Source organism: Phacochoerus africanus, chromosome 2 (genome assembly GCF_016906955.1).
Source record: "Phacochoerus africanus isolate WHEZ1 chromosome 2, ROS_Pafr_v1, whole genome shotgun sequence".
Taxonomy (NCBI): domain Eukaryota; kingdom Metazoa; phylum Chordata; class Mammalia; order Artiodactyla; family Suidae; genus Phacochoerus; species Phacochoerus africanus.
In genome coordinates, this window is record NC_062545.1 from 14,676,160 (window position 1) to 14,692,182 (window position 16,023).

Sequence of the window (16,023 nt, forward strand, 5' to 3'; positions counted from 1 at the left end):
CTATCTTTGAAGTTTTCTTCTCATGGCAATCACTCCTTATCCACCTGGCATTTTCAGACAATTATATGTTGAAATGAGTATCATTTCCTGATGACTGAAGTAGGCCAGCTTAAAGCCCAGAATGACCTACTTCATTCATGAGGCTGAAATTACTTGTAAGTGTATATTTTCCAATTTTGTTAAAGAGCAGGCATAAAACTTAATCTCTCCTGTATAAGTCACAGCCGTCACAATCATCGCTACGGTATTGGGCGACCGGACCACACACAGTATGTTCTTGTCTCTGAACCATCAGTTTGTCGCTTCTTCATGCCGGATCAGGCCTCCTCATGGAATGTTTCATTTCTCATCTAGGCAAATGAGTGTGAAATAACTGCTATTGTTTGTATTTTAAATAAAATCGAGTTGGTACCTTTCCTGGGAAGATGCAAAAGCCTCTTTTTCTATTTCTACGTGTGACGCATCCACTTAGCAGGTGAGGACCTACGGCCCAGAGGGGATTGAGACAGGATCTAGCCAAGACCCCAGAGAGGAACTGCCTTTTCCAGGATCTTGGCTGAGCCTCCGAAAGTTACAGTTGCTTAAAGGATTTCTGTACATTTTATTCATCTGAATCGCGGTTTGGCATGAATATACTCTATTCTGTGTTGTGTAAACCTCAGTTACTTGTATTTACATTTAAACTGTATAATTTTGCTTTTCAGTCATACGTACCTACTATCCTAACTAGGACATGCGTTTTATAGGCGATTATCTGTGGAAGATTCAGCATGGACAGAATGAGTTTACATGACATGCTTTCCCAACTGAGAGCTATTTGGGTGTAACTTCAATTAAAATTAATGAGTCTTTATCATAAAGGAGAAAGAGGCACCAATCTACCTAGAGGTCTTGCCTTTGCTGTGCTTCTTCTGTTATTTAAAAAATATTTATTGATTCTTGCTCTAAGCCCTGGAGAAATCCAGAAAAAAAAAATTTCCCCTGGCCTCGAGAAGTTTGGGGTTGATTGGAAAAGAGGAATTAAAACATGGATGCAACAACACTGTAAAATAACTACCCTTTAATTTAAAAAAAAATAAAGAAGGAAGGAAGAGAGGTAGGAAGGAAGGAAGGGGGAATGAAGGAAAAAAACATGGCTACAGTAAAGGTAATTAGTGCCATGACAGAGCTAGGTCCATGCTGCATGAAGAACTAAGCCTCAGAGAACAGCCTTCCAGAGGAAGTGTCACTGGACCTGCATCTTGAAGGGGCAGCCATTCCCAGGGGAAGGTGAGAGGAACATTTTCTAAGAGGGGACAGCCATGTGTGGTACGGGTTGCCAAACGGGCCCCTCTTTTCTTCAGCCAGGTGCCTGTTTTTCACAAATTTGGACACGGATGCCTTTGGACCCGGTGACCACAGACAGCCCACCCTACCAGCACCATGGGGAAGCTTCCCACTTTGCTACCACTCACCGGAGAGGCTAAAGGTAACATTAGCTAGAGGAACCTGGAGTTAGGAAGTAGCCCGGTCCCAGGAGACTCAAGCAGGACAAGAAGGAATCACCACCTGATCCCGAGGGCCATACAGAGCCCTTGACCAGTTTTAAGGTCGAGGAAGATAAGCTTAGACTTGCATTTTATTAAGACCCCTCTGGGAGCAGGGGGGAGATGGGCTAGCAGGTTGCTTTGGCAGTCCATGCGAATTATCGTAATGCTCCAGACCAAAGCTATATCAGGGGTGGGGGAGGGGATACTGAAACATCATTAAAGAGACAGAAGTTACAGTGCCTTGGAATCGATTTGAAAGAGGGAAGTACTGAAGACGATGCTCAGGATTTTGGCTTGGGCAACTGAAAGCTGATTACCTCAACCTCGCGAGAGGCAGGAGAGGGACAAATTTGAGGAGAGGGAATTGTTTTGGTTTTGAATATGTTTAGTGCAACATGTTCACGGAACATCTAGGGGCAGATTCCAGCGTCAGATTTTTTTTTTTTTTTCCAATCTAAAATATCACACTCAGGTGCAATAATTCCTTTCCTACTCAATATTTCACATGCCCTTTTCAGACACCTGTTAGGGAAACTCTCTTCGCCCTCCCACATGTCTCAAATCTAACCCCTATCTCCATTCACAAAACCACTACCTTCTAGACCCATCCTGGCTTCTGACCCAAACTCTTCTAAGAATTCCCCAACGGGCTCCCTCCTCTAGCTTCTCGACGCACAGAGCCACTCTGCCCTCAGAGAAGACTTTCTTTTTGTCCAAACCCTTCTAGGACTTTCCTTTAGCTGTAGGATAAAGCCTCGTGTGATTAGCCTGCTCTACCCGGGTTGTTTCCTACCCACCTCCAGAGCTGCCCTGTGCCTCTGCCTCCCCAAGCACCACATCCCAGCCTCCGTGTCACCCTCCACTCCTCCATCCTTCCGGCTGTCCCCTCCCCTCAAATTCCCTCCCCAGCTCCTCTACCTGGCAAGCTCCTGCTTGTCCTTTAAGGTCTCTCTCAAATGCTACCTCTTGTATAAACATGGCTCATTCCCTCATGCACAGAAGTAGGAAAGAACTCCTCTCTCGGAATTCCCACTGAATTTTACACCTATCTCTGTTCACAGCACCAACTGTACTCACGGTGTCCTGATGTGCCTGCCTCATCCACGAAACTAGGAGCATGCATCTCTGCATATCCAACCCTCAACACAAGCATGATGGCCCCTCAACGTTGTTAAGTACAGAGAATGAAAATGAATGAGTGTCGGGAGCACAGATTTTTCCACCTAACAGCTTTTCCTGCCAAATTCTGCACCCATGCTCATGAGCCTCTCTCTCCCTCCCCTACTGACTCCCACGACCCACAAACATGTATCCTGCCACTCTGTCCAATAAAACCTTTCTTTGATCCTGTTTGGCACAGCTTCCGCTTCATGCCTCTCTTTTCCTGGGTCATCAGACGCCACAGTCATCTAAATCTCTAGCCTGTCCCTAGTGAGTCGCCCCTCAGCCCGAGGCAAACTGGCTTCTCTTCTCTACCCCCCTGCTAAAACTGCCTCTCGGAGGTCACTGGTGGTCTTCCGGGGTCAGACTCTAAGTGGGGACCTTTCTCTTCTCACTCTTCTCTCCTTCTCTCCGACAGGGTTATCATTTCTGAGTCTCTCCACACTGCAATCTCAGCTCCACAGTGCTGTGACTTTTCTAAAATACGGTGATATTCAGAAATCACTTATTAGGAGTTCCTGCCATGGCTCAGTGGTTAATGAATCCAATTGGGAACCATGAGGTTGCGGGTTCCATCCCTGGCCTTGCTCAGTGGGTTAGGGATCTGGCATTGCCATGAGCTGTGGTGTAGGTCGCAGACGCAGCTCGGATCTGGTGTTGCTGTGGCTGTGGTGTAGGCCGGCGGCTACAGCTCCAATTTGACCCCTAGCCCGGGAACCTCCACATGCTGCGGGAGCAGCCTTAGAAAAGGCAAAAAAACAAAAAGACAAAAAAAAATCACTTATTACAGTCATAGTCTACAGAATAAAGAGTATTCAATGTTCAGAATCCAAGCCATTTCAGTCTCTTCTCCTGCCATAGCCCCACCACGAATGCCACGCTGCAGCCACACAGGAAGAGCTACTCTGCGCTCTCAGAACATGCTGGGCACTTACGACCTTCCCTGCTTTTGGTTAACCTCTTGCCCCTAGAGTCTCTGCTCTTCGTCTCCACTAAAATCCTAGTAATCCTTCAAAGATGAACTTGATCATCTCGTCCCCTGTAAAACCCTCGCCTCCTCCAGAACTTCTCGCCCTCTTCACTGGGCTCTAGTAGCACGCTACGGATCAAAACATGTGTTCTCACTTATCCCATTATAGTGCAGCAAATTATCTGCATGTCTGTCCCCTCTATTAAATTATGCGCCTTTTATGATCAAGAATTGTAGGCTATTCATCTCTTACCCCTCCACACCTTCAGAGTCGCATATATAATAGACGTCCAATCAATAGCTATTGAATTGAACTGAATTCATTTGAATCACGTGGGAGTTCCTATGGTGGCTCAGCGGGTTAAAAACCTGACTAGTCTCCACGAGGAGGCAGGTTAACTACCGGCCCTGCTCAGTGGGTTTAAGGACCCCACGTTGCTGTGGCTGCGGTGTAGGCCAGGCAGCTGCAGCTCTGATTCGACCCCTAGTCTGGGAACTTCCATATGCCACAGGTGTGGCCCTATAAATTAATTAATTAATTAAAATAAAATCTGGCACTCTGAACTATATTTTTAAAAAATTTTTTTGAATCTCGGAAGCTCCAGACAACAGGAAGAAACCCCATGACAATATCCATCATTCCTTGAAATTTAGTCATGACTCTGAACTTAACCAATCTATCAAAGTACTATAAAATTCAAAATCTTTGCAAGTAAAATTTGATACTGCAATAGATGTGTCTTCCCATGAACATGCCCTCAGGTTATTACTTTCTGCTTCTCAACATGCAAGGTGTCTCGCAAAACATCTCCAGAAACCAGCTCTCCCTCCAGGTGGGTCAGCTGACCCTGAAGGGTCTCCAACTTGTTTTCTGCTTTCTGGGCTCTCTGCAGAGCTTTCTGGTGAAACCCAGACTCGTTTCCCAACTGTTCAACAAGCTCAGAGATTTGGGCTTCAAGCTGAGTGACCATCTGGAAACAAAGAAACAGAAACAAGGATAAGCCTTGTTTTAGATGCACCAAAGTGTTAAAATCTAGGGCTCAGCCCGTGCAGCACGACTATTTATATCACCAACTTCCAGGTTCTTGGTAAAAATTAAATTAAAAACAGGTAACTGATAACTGGATTTGCCTCTGCTGGAGATAAATCTACATTCATTATCTAATAAAATATTTTTGCTTGGTGTTTTTAATGTTTATACAATTCCTGAAACAGGTTCCTCGATCAGCATTTATGGGTAACATTTACTTACCCCTAAAACTACTATGAATTTAGGAGTTTCAAAGCTTAGTTGGAAGAAGAATTCAGACAGAAAGTACTTTGAAAACCTATAACCATGTTCCAGAGAAACTCTTCGACCACATACAGCAGATTAAGATTACACAGTGTGTTAATCTTTTTTTTTTTTACTTTTTTTTTTTCCCCGCTGTACAGCATGGGGATCAAGTTATTCTTACACGTATACATTTTTTCCCCCACCCTTTGTTCTGTTGCAATATGAGACAGTGTGTTAATCTTGATAGGTAATCTTAAGATGTTATCAGGAATTCAAGTACAGAAAGATTTTTTTCAAGCTTTTAAAAACTTTCTATTGAGTATTAGCTACTTATGCGTTACTTTTGGTGGTACTCCATCTCTGCTGCATAGTCATCGTTTTAACTTTTGAAAGGTCAAAATTGCTTTAATACAGTGACTCTAAATAGGGTGAATATCAGAGTATGAGGCAGGGGGATTTCATTTCCACCTCCTCTTCCAGAGCATAAAATCACTGTTTCTCCATTAAAGGACCCCAAACTCACCACAACCCTGTACCTTGCCCAGTGCATCCATTCTTTCCTCTTCCTTTCTTTGTCCCGAACTTCCCTTAAACCAAGAGCTTAAATTTACCAAACACCTCAGGTATTCAAATTGATTCTGCCAAAACCAGCTTTCAGAAAATGTTGAATTCAATTAAACCACCAAGTCTGAGGTCATAAATTTGTTTGGTGTTGATGGTTTGTTTTGGAAAAAGAAAGGGGTAATGTAATAGATATTTACATGACAGTACCATTGTCGAAGAAATTAAAATATCTTTTACAGATTCAGGCTTAAAAAAAAAAACCTTCTGGCTGCCTATCTATAAACTACCAAACATAAAGGCAGGAAGACATTCAAGCTGTCTTCAAAAGGCTAGCATATGGAAGATCAGTAGGATTTGTTCTGAGTTGCCCTCAGAGTTCAAGTTGAGGACCAATGGGTATAAATCAAAGAATTGTATTTCAGTGTAAGGAGGAATCTCCCCAGTCCCCATAATCACAAAGTAATGCATCCTCCTTGTAAAAGATTCATTAAAGACAAAAAAAAAAGTGTAAATAAGCAAAACCTAATCCCCATGATGCCACCAGCCAGAGGCAACACCTTTAACCCATTAAAATCATTTATTTTTATGCATTGCTAAAATATATTTAAGATATTATGTATGTAATTTTGCGGTGCTGCTTTTACCTCGTATTTCAAGCATTTTCTTGTAGTGGATTCCCAGTCCCTGGAGGCGGCTAGAAGTTCGCTAATCATTTGTTAAGAATGTTATGGGGTGGACTGAGTGGCTACAATCAGAAAGGCTACACTCCTTATTCTCTAAACCCTCTCATTGCGAGTTTTAAGGCTCTCAAGGTCCCAAGCCTATAATGCAATTAATTCTATACCCTTGTGGGCGCCTGAAATCAGATATTTGATGGCAAGCTGCTTGGCACCATACCTCAGGAATTACATTTCCTATGGAAATTTTAAATTGCTTTATAGACCATGAGGCTCTAAGAACTCTCATTTCACATTTCCTATCCTTAGTACTTAATAGTAGTAGATCTGATCTGAACGAAAGAAATGCAGTAAGTACGACATACAAAGTAACCTACAAAACAAGGACTATCAAACAACATCCTCAGGATGCTGTCTGTGGGGAGCTGCTTCATGACACCATGTTGTAAACGGGATGGCACGTGTTTCTGTGCAACTAGAAACATGATTTCACTTTGAACCCCAAGTCCAAAGTAAGTCTTCCTACCTGAAGATCCTTCAACCCTTCCCCGATCCCACAGTTGACCTGGCAAAGAATAAAGCCAAAGAGAAAACAGACGCAGAGAATCTCAACTGGAGAGATGGAAAACCGTGTGTCACTTAGCCATGGTCAGCACGCTGCAGACCTTTCCAGAGGAGACCGACGTCTTCCATGGAAATGGCTCAGTAAAGACCCCAGGCAATGGCAGTAACTAGACCCCGGGAGTGATAATGACCCCGGAAGAAGAAGCAGACATCTGATGTGGCCCAGACTCTGCGACAGGGACATCAGAATCAGATGGTCCTTTTTTTTTTTTTTTTTTGTCTTTTTGCCATTTCTTAGGCCGCTCCCTCGGCATATGGAGATTCCCAGGCAAGGGGTCGAATCGGAGCCATAGCCACCGGCCTACGCCAGAGCCACAGCAACGCAGGATCCGAGCCGCGTCGGTGACCTACACCACAGCTCACGGCAACGCCGGATCGTTAACCCACTGAGCAAGGGCAGGGATGGAACCCGGAATCTCAGGGTTCCTAGTCAGATTCGTTAACTACTGCACCACAACGGGAACTCCTGGGCCCTAATCCAATATGACTGGTGTCCTTATCAAAAGGAAATGTGAACGGAGAAACACATGAACAGAAGGAAAATTATGTGAAGACACAGAGAACGTGATCGATAAGCCAAGAAAAGCCTGAGGTTCCTAGAAGCATGAAACAGATGTTCTTTCACAGCACTCAGAAGAAGACACCAACCCTGCTCACAAACACCTTGACTTTGAACTTCAAGCCTCCAGAATTGTGAGACAATAAATTTCTGTTGTTTAAGCCAGACAGGTAGTGGTACTCTGTCAAGGCCATCTGAGAAAATTAATACACTATAGGGGCTGGGAGAGCTAAAATCTCTGCGGGTGCAGTTTCCCAGATGTCCTCGTAGCCAGGAGTAACTCTGTGACGTAATGCTGGGCAATCAAATGTCAGTGAAAGTCTTGAAGCTTCTGGGCAAGTGGTGGGTTTAGGATATCGGAAGACTAAGAACACAGCAGAATGATGGGATCAGATGGGGGGCGGGGGCTGTGGAAACATTTCCGGTCCTTTATGGCATCAGGTTGAGTCCCCACAGCTCCCACACCAGACTAAAAAAAAAAAAAAAAAAACTCCAGTGGAGGAAAGACAGCCTGTGTGTGCTCTAAAGCAGAACAGAAGAGCTGTCCAGATAAATGTTTGTGAGTTTGTACTAATTGGTCTAGAAATAAGGAAATGGCATAGAAATCACTCATGGTCCTGTCTTCTCTGTACAGGTCAATTCTCAATCAGGTGATAAGTCAGCTAGGAAACTAAAGCTAAAAGTAAAAAATAAAATAAAAAATCAATAAAAATAAACAATACTTTGCCTCAAAATTCTAAACTGAAGTCAGAAAATGTCACAGATTTCTGTCATTGTACAAGAAATCATTATGTCAAAAGCACCCGCTACAAGTGTATTGAAATTCAAGGCATCATAACATCAAAACACTCATTTAGAATTCCTGGGAACCTGACAAGCATTCTGCTAAGAGAGTGGTTTTCAACTGGAGACAATTTCACCTCCCAGGACCCTTGACAATGTCTAGAGACATCTCTGATTGTCACGAATCGGGGAGAAGAGTATCTAGTGGCTGCTGGTATCCCGTGGGTAGAAGCCAGAGATGCTGCTAATCCCCCTGCAATGAGCGGCCATTCCAGCAAAGCATTATCCAGCCCAAAATGTCAAGAGCTGAGACACCCCACTCTCAGATCCGAGCAAAGCATTTAAAAAGAAAATGAGATTTTGCTGTCATCAGAAAAGCAAGGAACAAGTAAAAAGGACTTACTAAAAAGGTGTGGGTGGTGTCCTGAGTTTCTACTGAGAATTGCAAACACAGGAGAGTGACAATGAATAGCAAACAGGCAAACAAGAAAAGCGATGCTCAGGGAGTCAGAGCCACTGTGAAGTGGAGAGTTTGCCAGGCCCAGGGCACAGGGTTTTACTCAACTGTTGACTGTGTGTTTCTCTGCAGCAGCTGGCAGGGGAGGCAGCCTCCTCAACAAACAGAGTCATCAAATGAGTAAAGCTCCCATTCTTCAGAAACACTTTTAAAACAATACATGAAATCCATTTTCTCCTGATTTTACATGAAGATGAGTCACACAAGATGCCAGCTATATGCTTGATTTCAGGCTTTTAAATAGTGAGAGCAGCTATTGAAAAAAATTACAGGGTAGGAAAGGCGGAAAAAGGCACTCAAAAGACTTTCAATCGTTCTCATTTTCATGGGGCGAGGGGGAAGGCATAGCCAGCTTAACCAATGTACATCACGTTGCTTCAGAAAATAAACATATACATCATGCTGACGATTTCCTGCCACGTTTTACATGCTGGAGTTAAAATCGTTTCAGGAAGACATTGGGAAAAGTAGAAAAGGGAAGTAGTCAAAGGAAATGGCGAAGACCCATTAGCGACTGAAGTACCTCTCTTGCTATTTGAGGTAAATCACTCCATGAACTTGTTCTCCGTCCTGTAAATAACTGCCTTCCCCAATCCAGTGCCCACACGTGTCCTGGAGAATCCCGAGGTAACCCTTGTCATCTCAGAGACCCACACGTGATCCAGCGGAGAACGCGGCGCATCTACCGACCACCCTGCACCTGCCCAAAGCCGTCTCGAGGGCAGCTCCCAGAGCACGGGTGAGTTTGTCAGAGTTTTTAAAGGGAATTAAATATATTGTATCATTAAGGGATACACTTACAGATGCAACCCTGAACTCTGAGTTGGTGATCACTCGGAGTGTTTTAGGAACACTGAAAGTTGGGGGCGAGCATGTCCCCTTTTGAGCAAAGAACGACCTCAACAGAAGAGAGAGTTCATAATAAAATTATACATAGAGTTCAGATATTATGTACTTTAAAACATCATTAATGTGAACCTCGATCATCTGGCTCTGATGATGATTTCAACAAAGTCTGAGCTGGCTGAAGGTGACTTGGCTGAGCAAAGCTTTAAGAAAATGAGTTATTAATACTGTAAATAAGATAACAAAATTAAGCGAGCTTCAATAATATGTGTGATTTAAACCACACTTAAATCCACTTGTGCAGGAGGTCCCCTGAAAGATGGGTTCCAGGTACCAATGCCATAGGAAAAAGGAAAGAAGGAGGGAGGAGGAGAGCCAGGAGGACCAGCCAGGGCGGCAAAAGTTCACGTTTATTGCTGCTATTTATTTGCCAGACAGTACGTTAAGGACCTCCTGACAGCTTTTTTCATTGAATGCTTGCAGCAAACAATAACCTTACAAGTCAGATAATGTCACAGGCCCAGGAACTCTTATCTGCAATTTCAAAATCCAAAAGGATCTCAAGGCTGATGTTTCTTTTTCCAAAACTCATTCGCTGGCAAAGCTTGACCTGACAGGATTTGGCAACAAACCCTGACCTAAAGTGACCAAGGCTATTTCCTAGTCTGGCTGGAGCCCCCGCAGCAGAGCTGCTCACAGCTTTTGCGGCAGAAGATGAATGTGGTTGATGGAAGTGCCCCCCCACCCCCCACCCCCCGCATCCCTGGCCCCAGGAGTGTGTAAGAGCACTTGCTCATCACCTTTCTGGGTATTCTTTTACCTTCCTAAACCCTGAGAAAGTCTCACTTTGAAACCACAGCAGGCCCCGAGGGTTTCGGATACGGGCTGTGGACCCTGGGCTGTCCCTGTACAGCAGGCGAGGAAACAAAATCTCCGAGGCCATCATCTCGGGAACCTGCCCAAGGCCACATCTGGAGCGAGTGAGTGTGCAAGAAAGAGAGGCTTCAGCGTGGGTAGCCCTGCCTCCAGAATCCACCTCGGAGTGCGCTGTCAGGCCTCAGAACTCTAATATCCAATCGAAAGTAGTACAATCATGCTAATTTATTTATTTTACGTCTTTTTAGGGCTGTACCTGCGGCATAAGGAAGTTGCCAGGCTAGGGTTTGAGTCGGAGCTGCAGCTGCCGGCCTACACCACAGCCACAGCAATGCCAGATCCAAGCTGCATCTGCCACCTACACCACAGCTCACAGCGCGGGATCCTTAATCCACAGGTTGGGACCAGGGATCAAACCCACGTCTTCATGGATACTAGTTGGATTCACTATCCCTGAGCCACAATGGGAACTCCAATACAACCATGTTTAAATGCGACCTTTAACTGACTCAGTGACTAGCCACTAAATGAAGCGTTGGCTGCCCTTAAGAAGCTTGTAAGCAGCCATCACCCACTCACCTGTTTCACGCTCTCTTCCTGGCTGCCCATTTCTCGAATCCTCTCCAATATGGCGTCCTCCGTGGGTTTAAGTGGGCCGGAGCCACCCCTCAGGAGGGCTGCAATTTTCTCCCTAAAAGAGGAATACTGGCTCTGTGAGGCTGCGGCTGCATCCAGACTGGCCTTGCAACTCTTCTCCAACTCCAAGGAGCTTTTCTTCAAGAGGCTCAGCTCCTGCTTTGAGGCATCCCAGACCCGCTGGCCAGCAAGCAGCCTTTCTTGGAGGATCTTAACTTCCTTTTCAAGGGCTTCTTTTGCCTCTACAGCACTGAGCAAGTCCTAAAATAATTTCAGAAAGTGAAGACAATAGCATTAGCAGCCAATGAGGGGTGCCTGCTTTTGCTTCTCATTTACCTGGCTCACTCATGACTTTAAGGAGTTAGGGTTAAATGCACTCCCATTTCAATTCTCTCCTCATGAAGTTATTAAATTGTAGGAGTTCCCTGGTGGCCTAGTGGATATGGATCTGGCATTGTCACTGCTGTGGCTCAGGTCACTGCTATAGCATGGGTTTGACCCCTGGATGGGGAACTCCCACATGCCCTGGGCACAACCAAAAAAAAAAAAAAAAAGAGTTCTTAAATTGTAAAGCTATGTTAGGTAAATTGACGTGTTTGAAAAAGAGAAGGGATATAAAATTAGGGTTAAAAAAGAAAAGAGAAACTGATGTATAAGCCTATTCCATAGGAGCCTCTGGAAAGAATTAATAAAAACAAACTATTAGCTAACATACCAGCAAATGTGATCAATCCGTATATGGAATATGTTCACAGAGCTATGTGTTCTCAAGTTTGGTACACATGGACATTGACTTTGAGTAAACAATAAACCCTCAGGGTTCTAATTACTAAAATGTATTTGAATGAAGATGCCACTAAAATGTGTTTGAATGAAGATGCCTCCTTTTAAAACTACTTTAAATAACAGAATGAAATTATCATAAAACATCATTGCATAAAGGAGAGTAAGATCTTTCTTTCAATACTCATTGAATGTATATCCCTTTGTCTCATAAAGACAAAACAACTATGGATATAACCCGAAGAAAGGAAATAGAAAGGAATAGCCATTGGTTGGGTGGAAGGAGTAAAAGTAGAGGGAGGAGTTCCCGTCGTGGTGCAGTGGTTAACGAATCCGACTAGGAACCATGAGGTTGCGGGTTCGGTCCCTGCCCTTGCTCAGTGGGTTAAGGATCCGGCGTTGCCGTGAGCTGTGGTGTAGGTTGCAGACACGGCTCGGATCCCACATTGCTGTGGCTCTGGTGTAGGCCGGTGGCTGCAGCTCCGATTAGACCCCTAGCCTGGGAACCTCCATATGCCGCAGAAGCGGCCCTAGAAAAGGCAAAAAGACAAAAAATAAATAAATAAAAAATAAAAAATTAAAATTAAAATTAAAATTTTAAAAAATAGCTTTAAAAAAAAGTAGAGGGAGATAAAGTACTGAGAAGAATAATTTTAGAGCATAGGATATGCATGATTGGGTTTGTAAAAGTAATATAGGGCATAGATGAAATCACCAGTGTACCTACTTCTATTGACCATATCTAGAATGGTCTAAAGAGGCACAAAAAGGATATCTTTATAATTCATTAAAAACAAAACAAAACGAAACAAAAACTCTTGTTGACATCAAGTTCCAAAGCAAAATGAGTCCACACCAAATAAGGTTAAACAGTCGCTTAACCAGCACGGCTGTAACCGTCACTGCCTAATTAAATGGCAAATATATTTTGAGGTTTTATTTTAAATAATACGATAACTAAAAAGAAACACGATATATTCAAGAAACAGAGTCTACATTAAACTGACCAGGAACACTGCTGGTTAAACTGGCTGCGAGTAAAACGTAATCATCCCTTTTGCATTAGAACTGGACTTTGAAAGCAATTTATCTCCACTAACAGCTTGGAGACAGGGAGATTGTTACTTGAAATGCTACGTCCTGCCTTATTATTATTAAAAAAAAAAAGAGAATATCTTCCTATTTTTCCTTCTGGTGATTTTTTTTTAAATCAAGGAAGTATTGGGCATCAGTTTGAATGAAACGTCATCGAGTAGATATGGATTGTCAGAAAAGGCTGCCCCTTTCAGAGATGTCATATCTAAGCTAATTACAGAAACTAGTTTGCAAAATGCTTTGCTTTTCCAGGTCCTGGCACCACGACCTCACTTCCTTTCCAAACCAGTCCTCTTTGCAGAGAAGCCCAATTACTAATGTAATTCAATTTCGTAAAGAATCAAGGACACTTTATCACAAATACAACAGATTTCTTTTCAGATAGTAATACAATAGCTGCTCAATTAGAGTAACTAGTATCAGCAGTGATGAGGATAAATTGATCCCACGTATTACTTAGAAACTACAATCTAATCTGAGGTCCTAAATTCAGTGATGCAGGGACAAAAATTAATCCAAATCCCCTCACAGTTCTAAAACTGGGTAGGAAATTGTATATTAGCTTTCACACTGCAAGTCCCTAATACAAAAGAGGGGAGCTTTCATGACCAATGGAGAGATATTTTTAATCAAGAATTTACAAAAGTCCTAAAAATACACACACACAAAAACTGTATCAGACACTTGAGTACTATGGACTCTATGTCAGTTTGGAATAAACTAATCAATTGGCAGCTTACACCAGGAGATCAATAAACCCAATTAAAATATTCCAGCTAGGAGGGATTTTTTCTACCCCAATATCAGACTATTGTCTCACTGCCTTAGACCCAAGGGCCAAAACAGTCCTCTTTAACAAATCCAAAGCACCAATGCTTCTGTCTAACAAAAAATAAGGAAAGTCTTTGGTGGTCATAGAATATAGTGGCATGTGACAACAGGTCAATTTGGGTTTTTTTCTGGACACATTTCAGCCCGGCAAACTATGTGCTGTTTCTCATATGAAATGCAGAACTCGGGAGCCTGCGACAAGGCCTTGGGGATTGCTCCCCCAATGCTCTGAGTAAGCGCTTCGGGATTCAGGGGCCCGGGGCTGATGCACCAGAGACAGATGTCCTCACTGCAAACGCAATTACCTGTAGAGCTATCAGGAGACAGCGGCTAGAGTGGAGCCTGGTTGCATGGCTACCTCAAGGATACACTGAAGTAATGTGACATCAGTGTTGCTGGCCAGGACCTGGGGACAGCTGTCAGACCACACTGACACACGGAACAAAACTGGAGCTGACCTCCACAGAGGAGACCACACTGGCAAATGAGGACAGACCCTCTACAGGCAGGGAGAGGGTTGGCTTAAAAAAAATTTTTTTTTAATTAACAAATTTTTAGAGTCAATCCTACTAATGCAATAGATGTATAATGACCCCTCTACCACTACTTACAACAAAAACATTTGTAAATAATACAACCAAAGGCCTTTTTTTTTTTTTTTTGTCTTTTTGCCTTTTCTAGGGCCGCACCCGCAGCATATGTAGGTTCCCAGGCTAGGGGTCTAATTGGAGCTGTAGCTGCCGGCATAGGCCAGAGTCGCAGCAACAAGGGATCTGAGTCGTGTCTGCAACACCACATCGCCACATCGCCACATCTTTAACCCTCTGAGGGAGACCAGAGATCGAACCTGCAACCTCATGGTTCCTAGTCAGATTCGTTAACCACTGAGCCACAACAGGAACTCCAAGGGTTTCAATTTTGTTTCCCAATTAAATGCATTAAGTAATGAAATCATCCAAAAGTTTGTGTTTTTAAAACACAGCTGATTGGAGCTCCCACTGTGGCTCAGCAGATTAGGAACCCAACAAACATCCATGAGGATGAAGGTTCAATCCCTAGCCTCACTTAGTGGGTTAAGGATCTGGTGTTGCTGCAAGCTGCAGCATAGGTCACAGATGCAGCTCTGATTTGACCCCTAGCAGGAAACTTTCATATGCCACAGGTACGGCCCTAAAAAAATAATAATAAAACACCGTCAATTCCTATTATGATGCTGGAATCGACATCATAATAGGAATTGATGATGGAACCATCCTATGGATTTGGACATGCCTGAGAGCAAACGGCCTCTCAAAATTAAAATGACTAATTATCATCGGGGTAGAGAATATCTGGCTTGAACTTAATTCATCCAACCCTAGATAAATTTTGAAAAATTAAAAATTAGTTGGTTATGTCTACCTACTGCCATCAATATTAACAAATAAACTCGGAAATTCCCCCAAACATGCCTTTTCGGACATTGCTGGTGCAAAGGTGAATACATACAATTTTGGTATAAATATCCTTTTTTTTTTTTTGTCTTTTTGCTATTTCTTGGGCCGCTCCTGCGGCATATGGAGGTTCCCAGGCTAGGGGTCTAATCGGAGCCGTAGCCACTGGCCTATGCCAGAGCCACAGCAACACGGGATCCAAGCCGCGTCTGCAACCTACACCACAGCTCACAGCAATGCCAGATCCTTAACCCACTGAGCAAGGGCAGGGATCGAACCCACAACCTCATGGTTCCTAGTCGGATTCGTTAACCACTGCGCCACGATGGGAACTCCAATTTTGGTATAAATATCTTAAAAAGGTAATATGTCCAATACCCTCCGCCCTGAATTCCATGATCTACTGGAGTGGAAGCTGCAAAGTGACATTTCAAAAGGAGGAAGACCTTTCCTAAAGCTGAGTTATCCCAATGGCATCATCAACCTTGAAAAATAATAAGAATTCGGCTAAAGTTCAAAATTCTCATTATCGACAAACTCAATACAATTAACCATGAATTGAGCTGTCCATGAGGCCAGTGTGTTCCCGGGCTTCACTTCAGTGCTGCAAAACACTCTGCCCTGAACTGGTCATTCTGTTCCTGGAGGACCATGGACAGTTCCCAGCTGAACTTTTACTAGGGATACTGTCAAAATGGAATGGGTTCTGCATCACATGCTAGGATCCAACCCATAATAAAAAATACCCATAATCATGTTATTTTAAATTCTGTTTTAATTTACTCTAAATGAATGAACCTAAAGACAAAGCATTGAAGACTTGATTATAGTTCTAGAACAGAATGCAAATATTACAAACCTTG

At 43.4% G+C, this 16,023-nt stretch overlaps 1 protein-coding gene across 4 annotated transcripts in view; it reads right to left on the minus strand.

Moving 5' to 3' along the window:
- Nucleotides 1-16,023, minus strand: part of CCDC170 (coiled-coil domain containing 170) — a 92,251-nt gene that overhangs the window by 21,573 nt on the left and 54,655 nt on the right. For 2 of the 4 annotated variants that reach the window (XM_047769922.1, XM_047769924.1), the window contains exons 6-7: nt 10,962-11,279; nt 4,431-4,631 (exon numbers count right to left, since the gene is read on the minus strand). In XM_047769922.1, the coding sequence (XP_047625878.1) occupies nt 4,431-4,631; nt 10,962-11,279 (519 nt within the window). The remainder of the gene's footprint in view (nt 1-4,430; nt 4,632-10,961; nt 11,280-16,023) is intronic. The other 2 variants (XM_047769925.1, XM_047769923.1) reach the window with 2 other exon arrangements.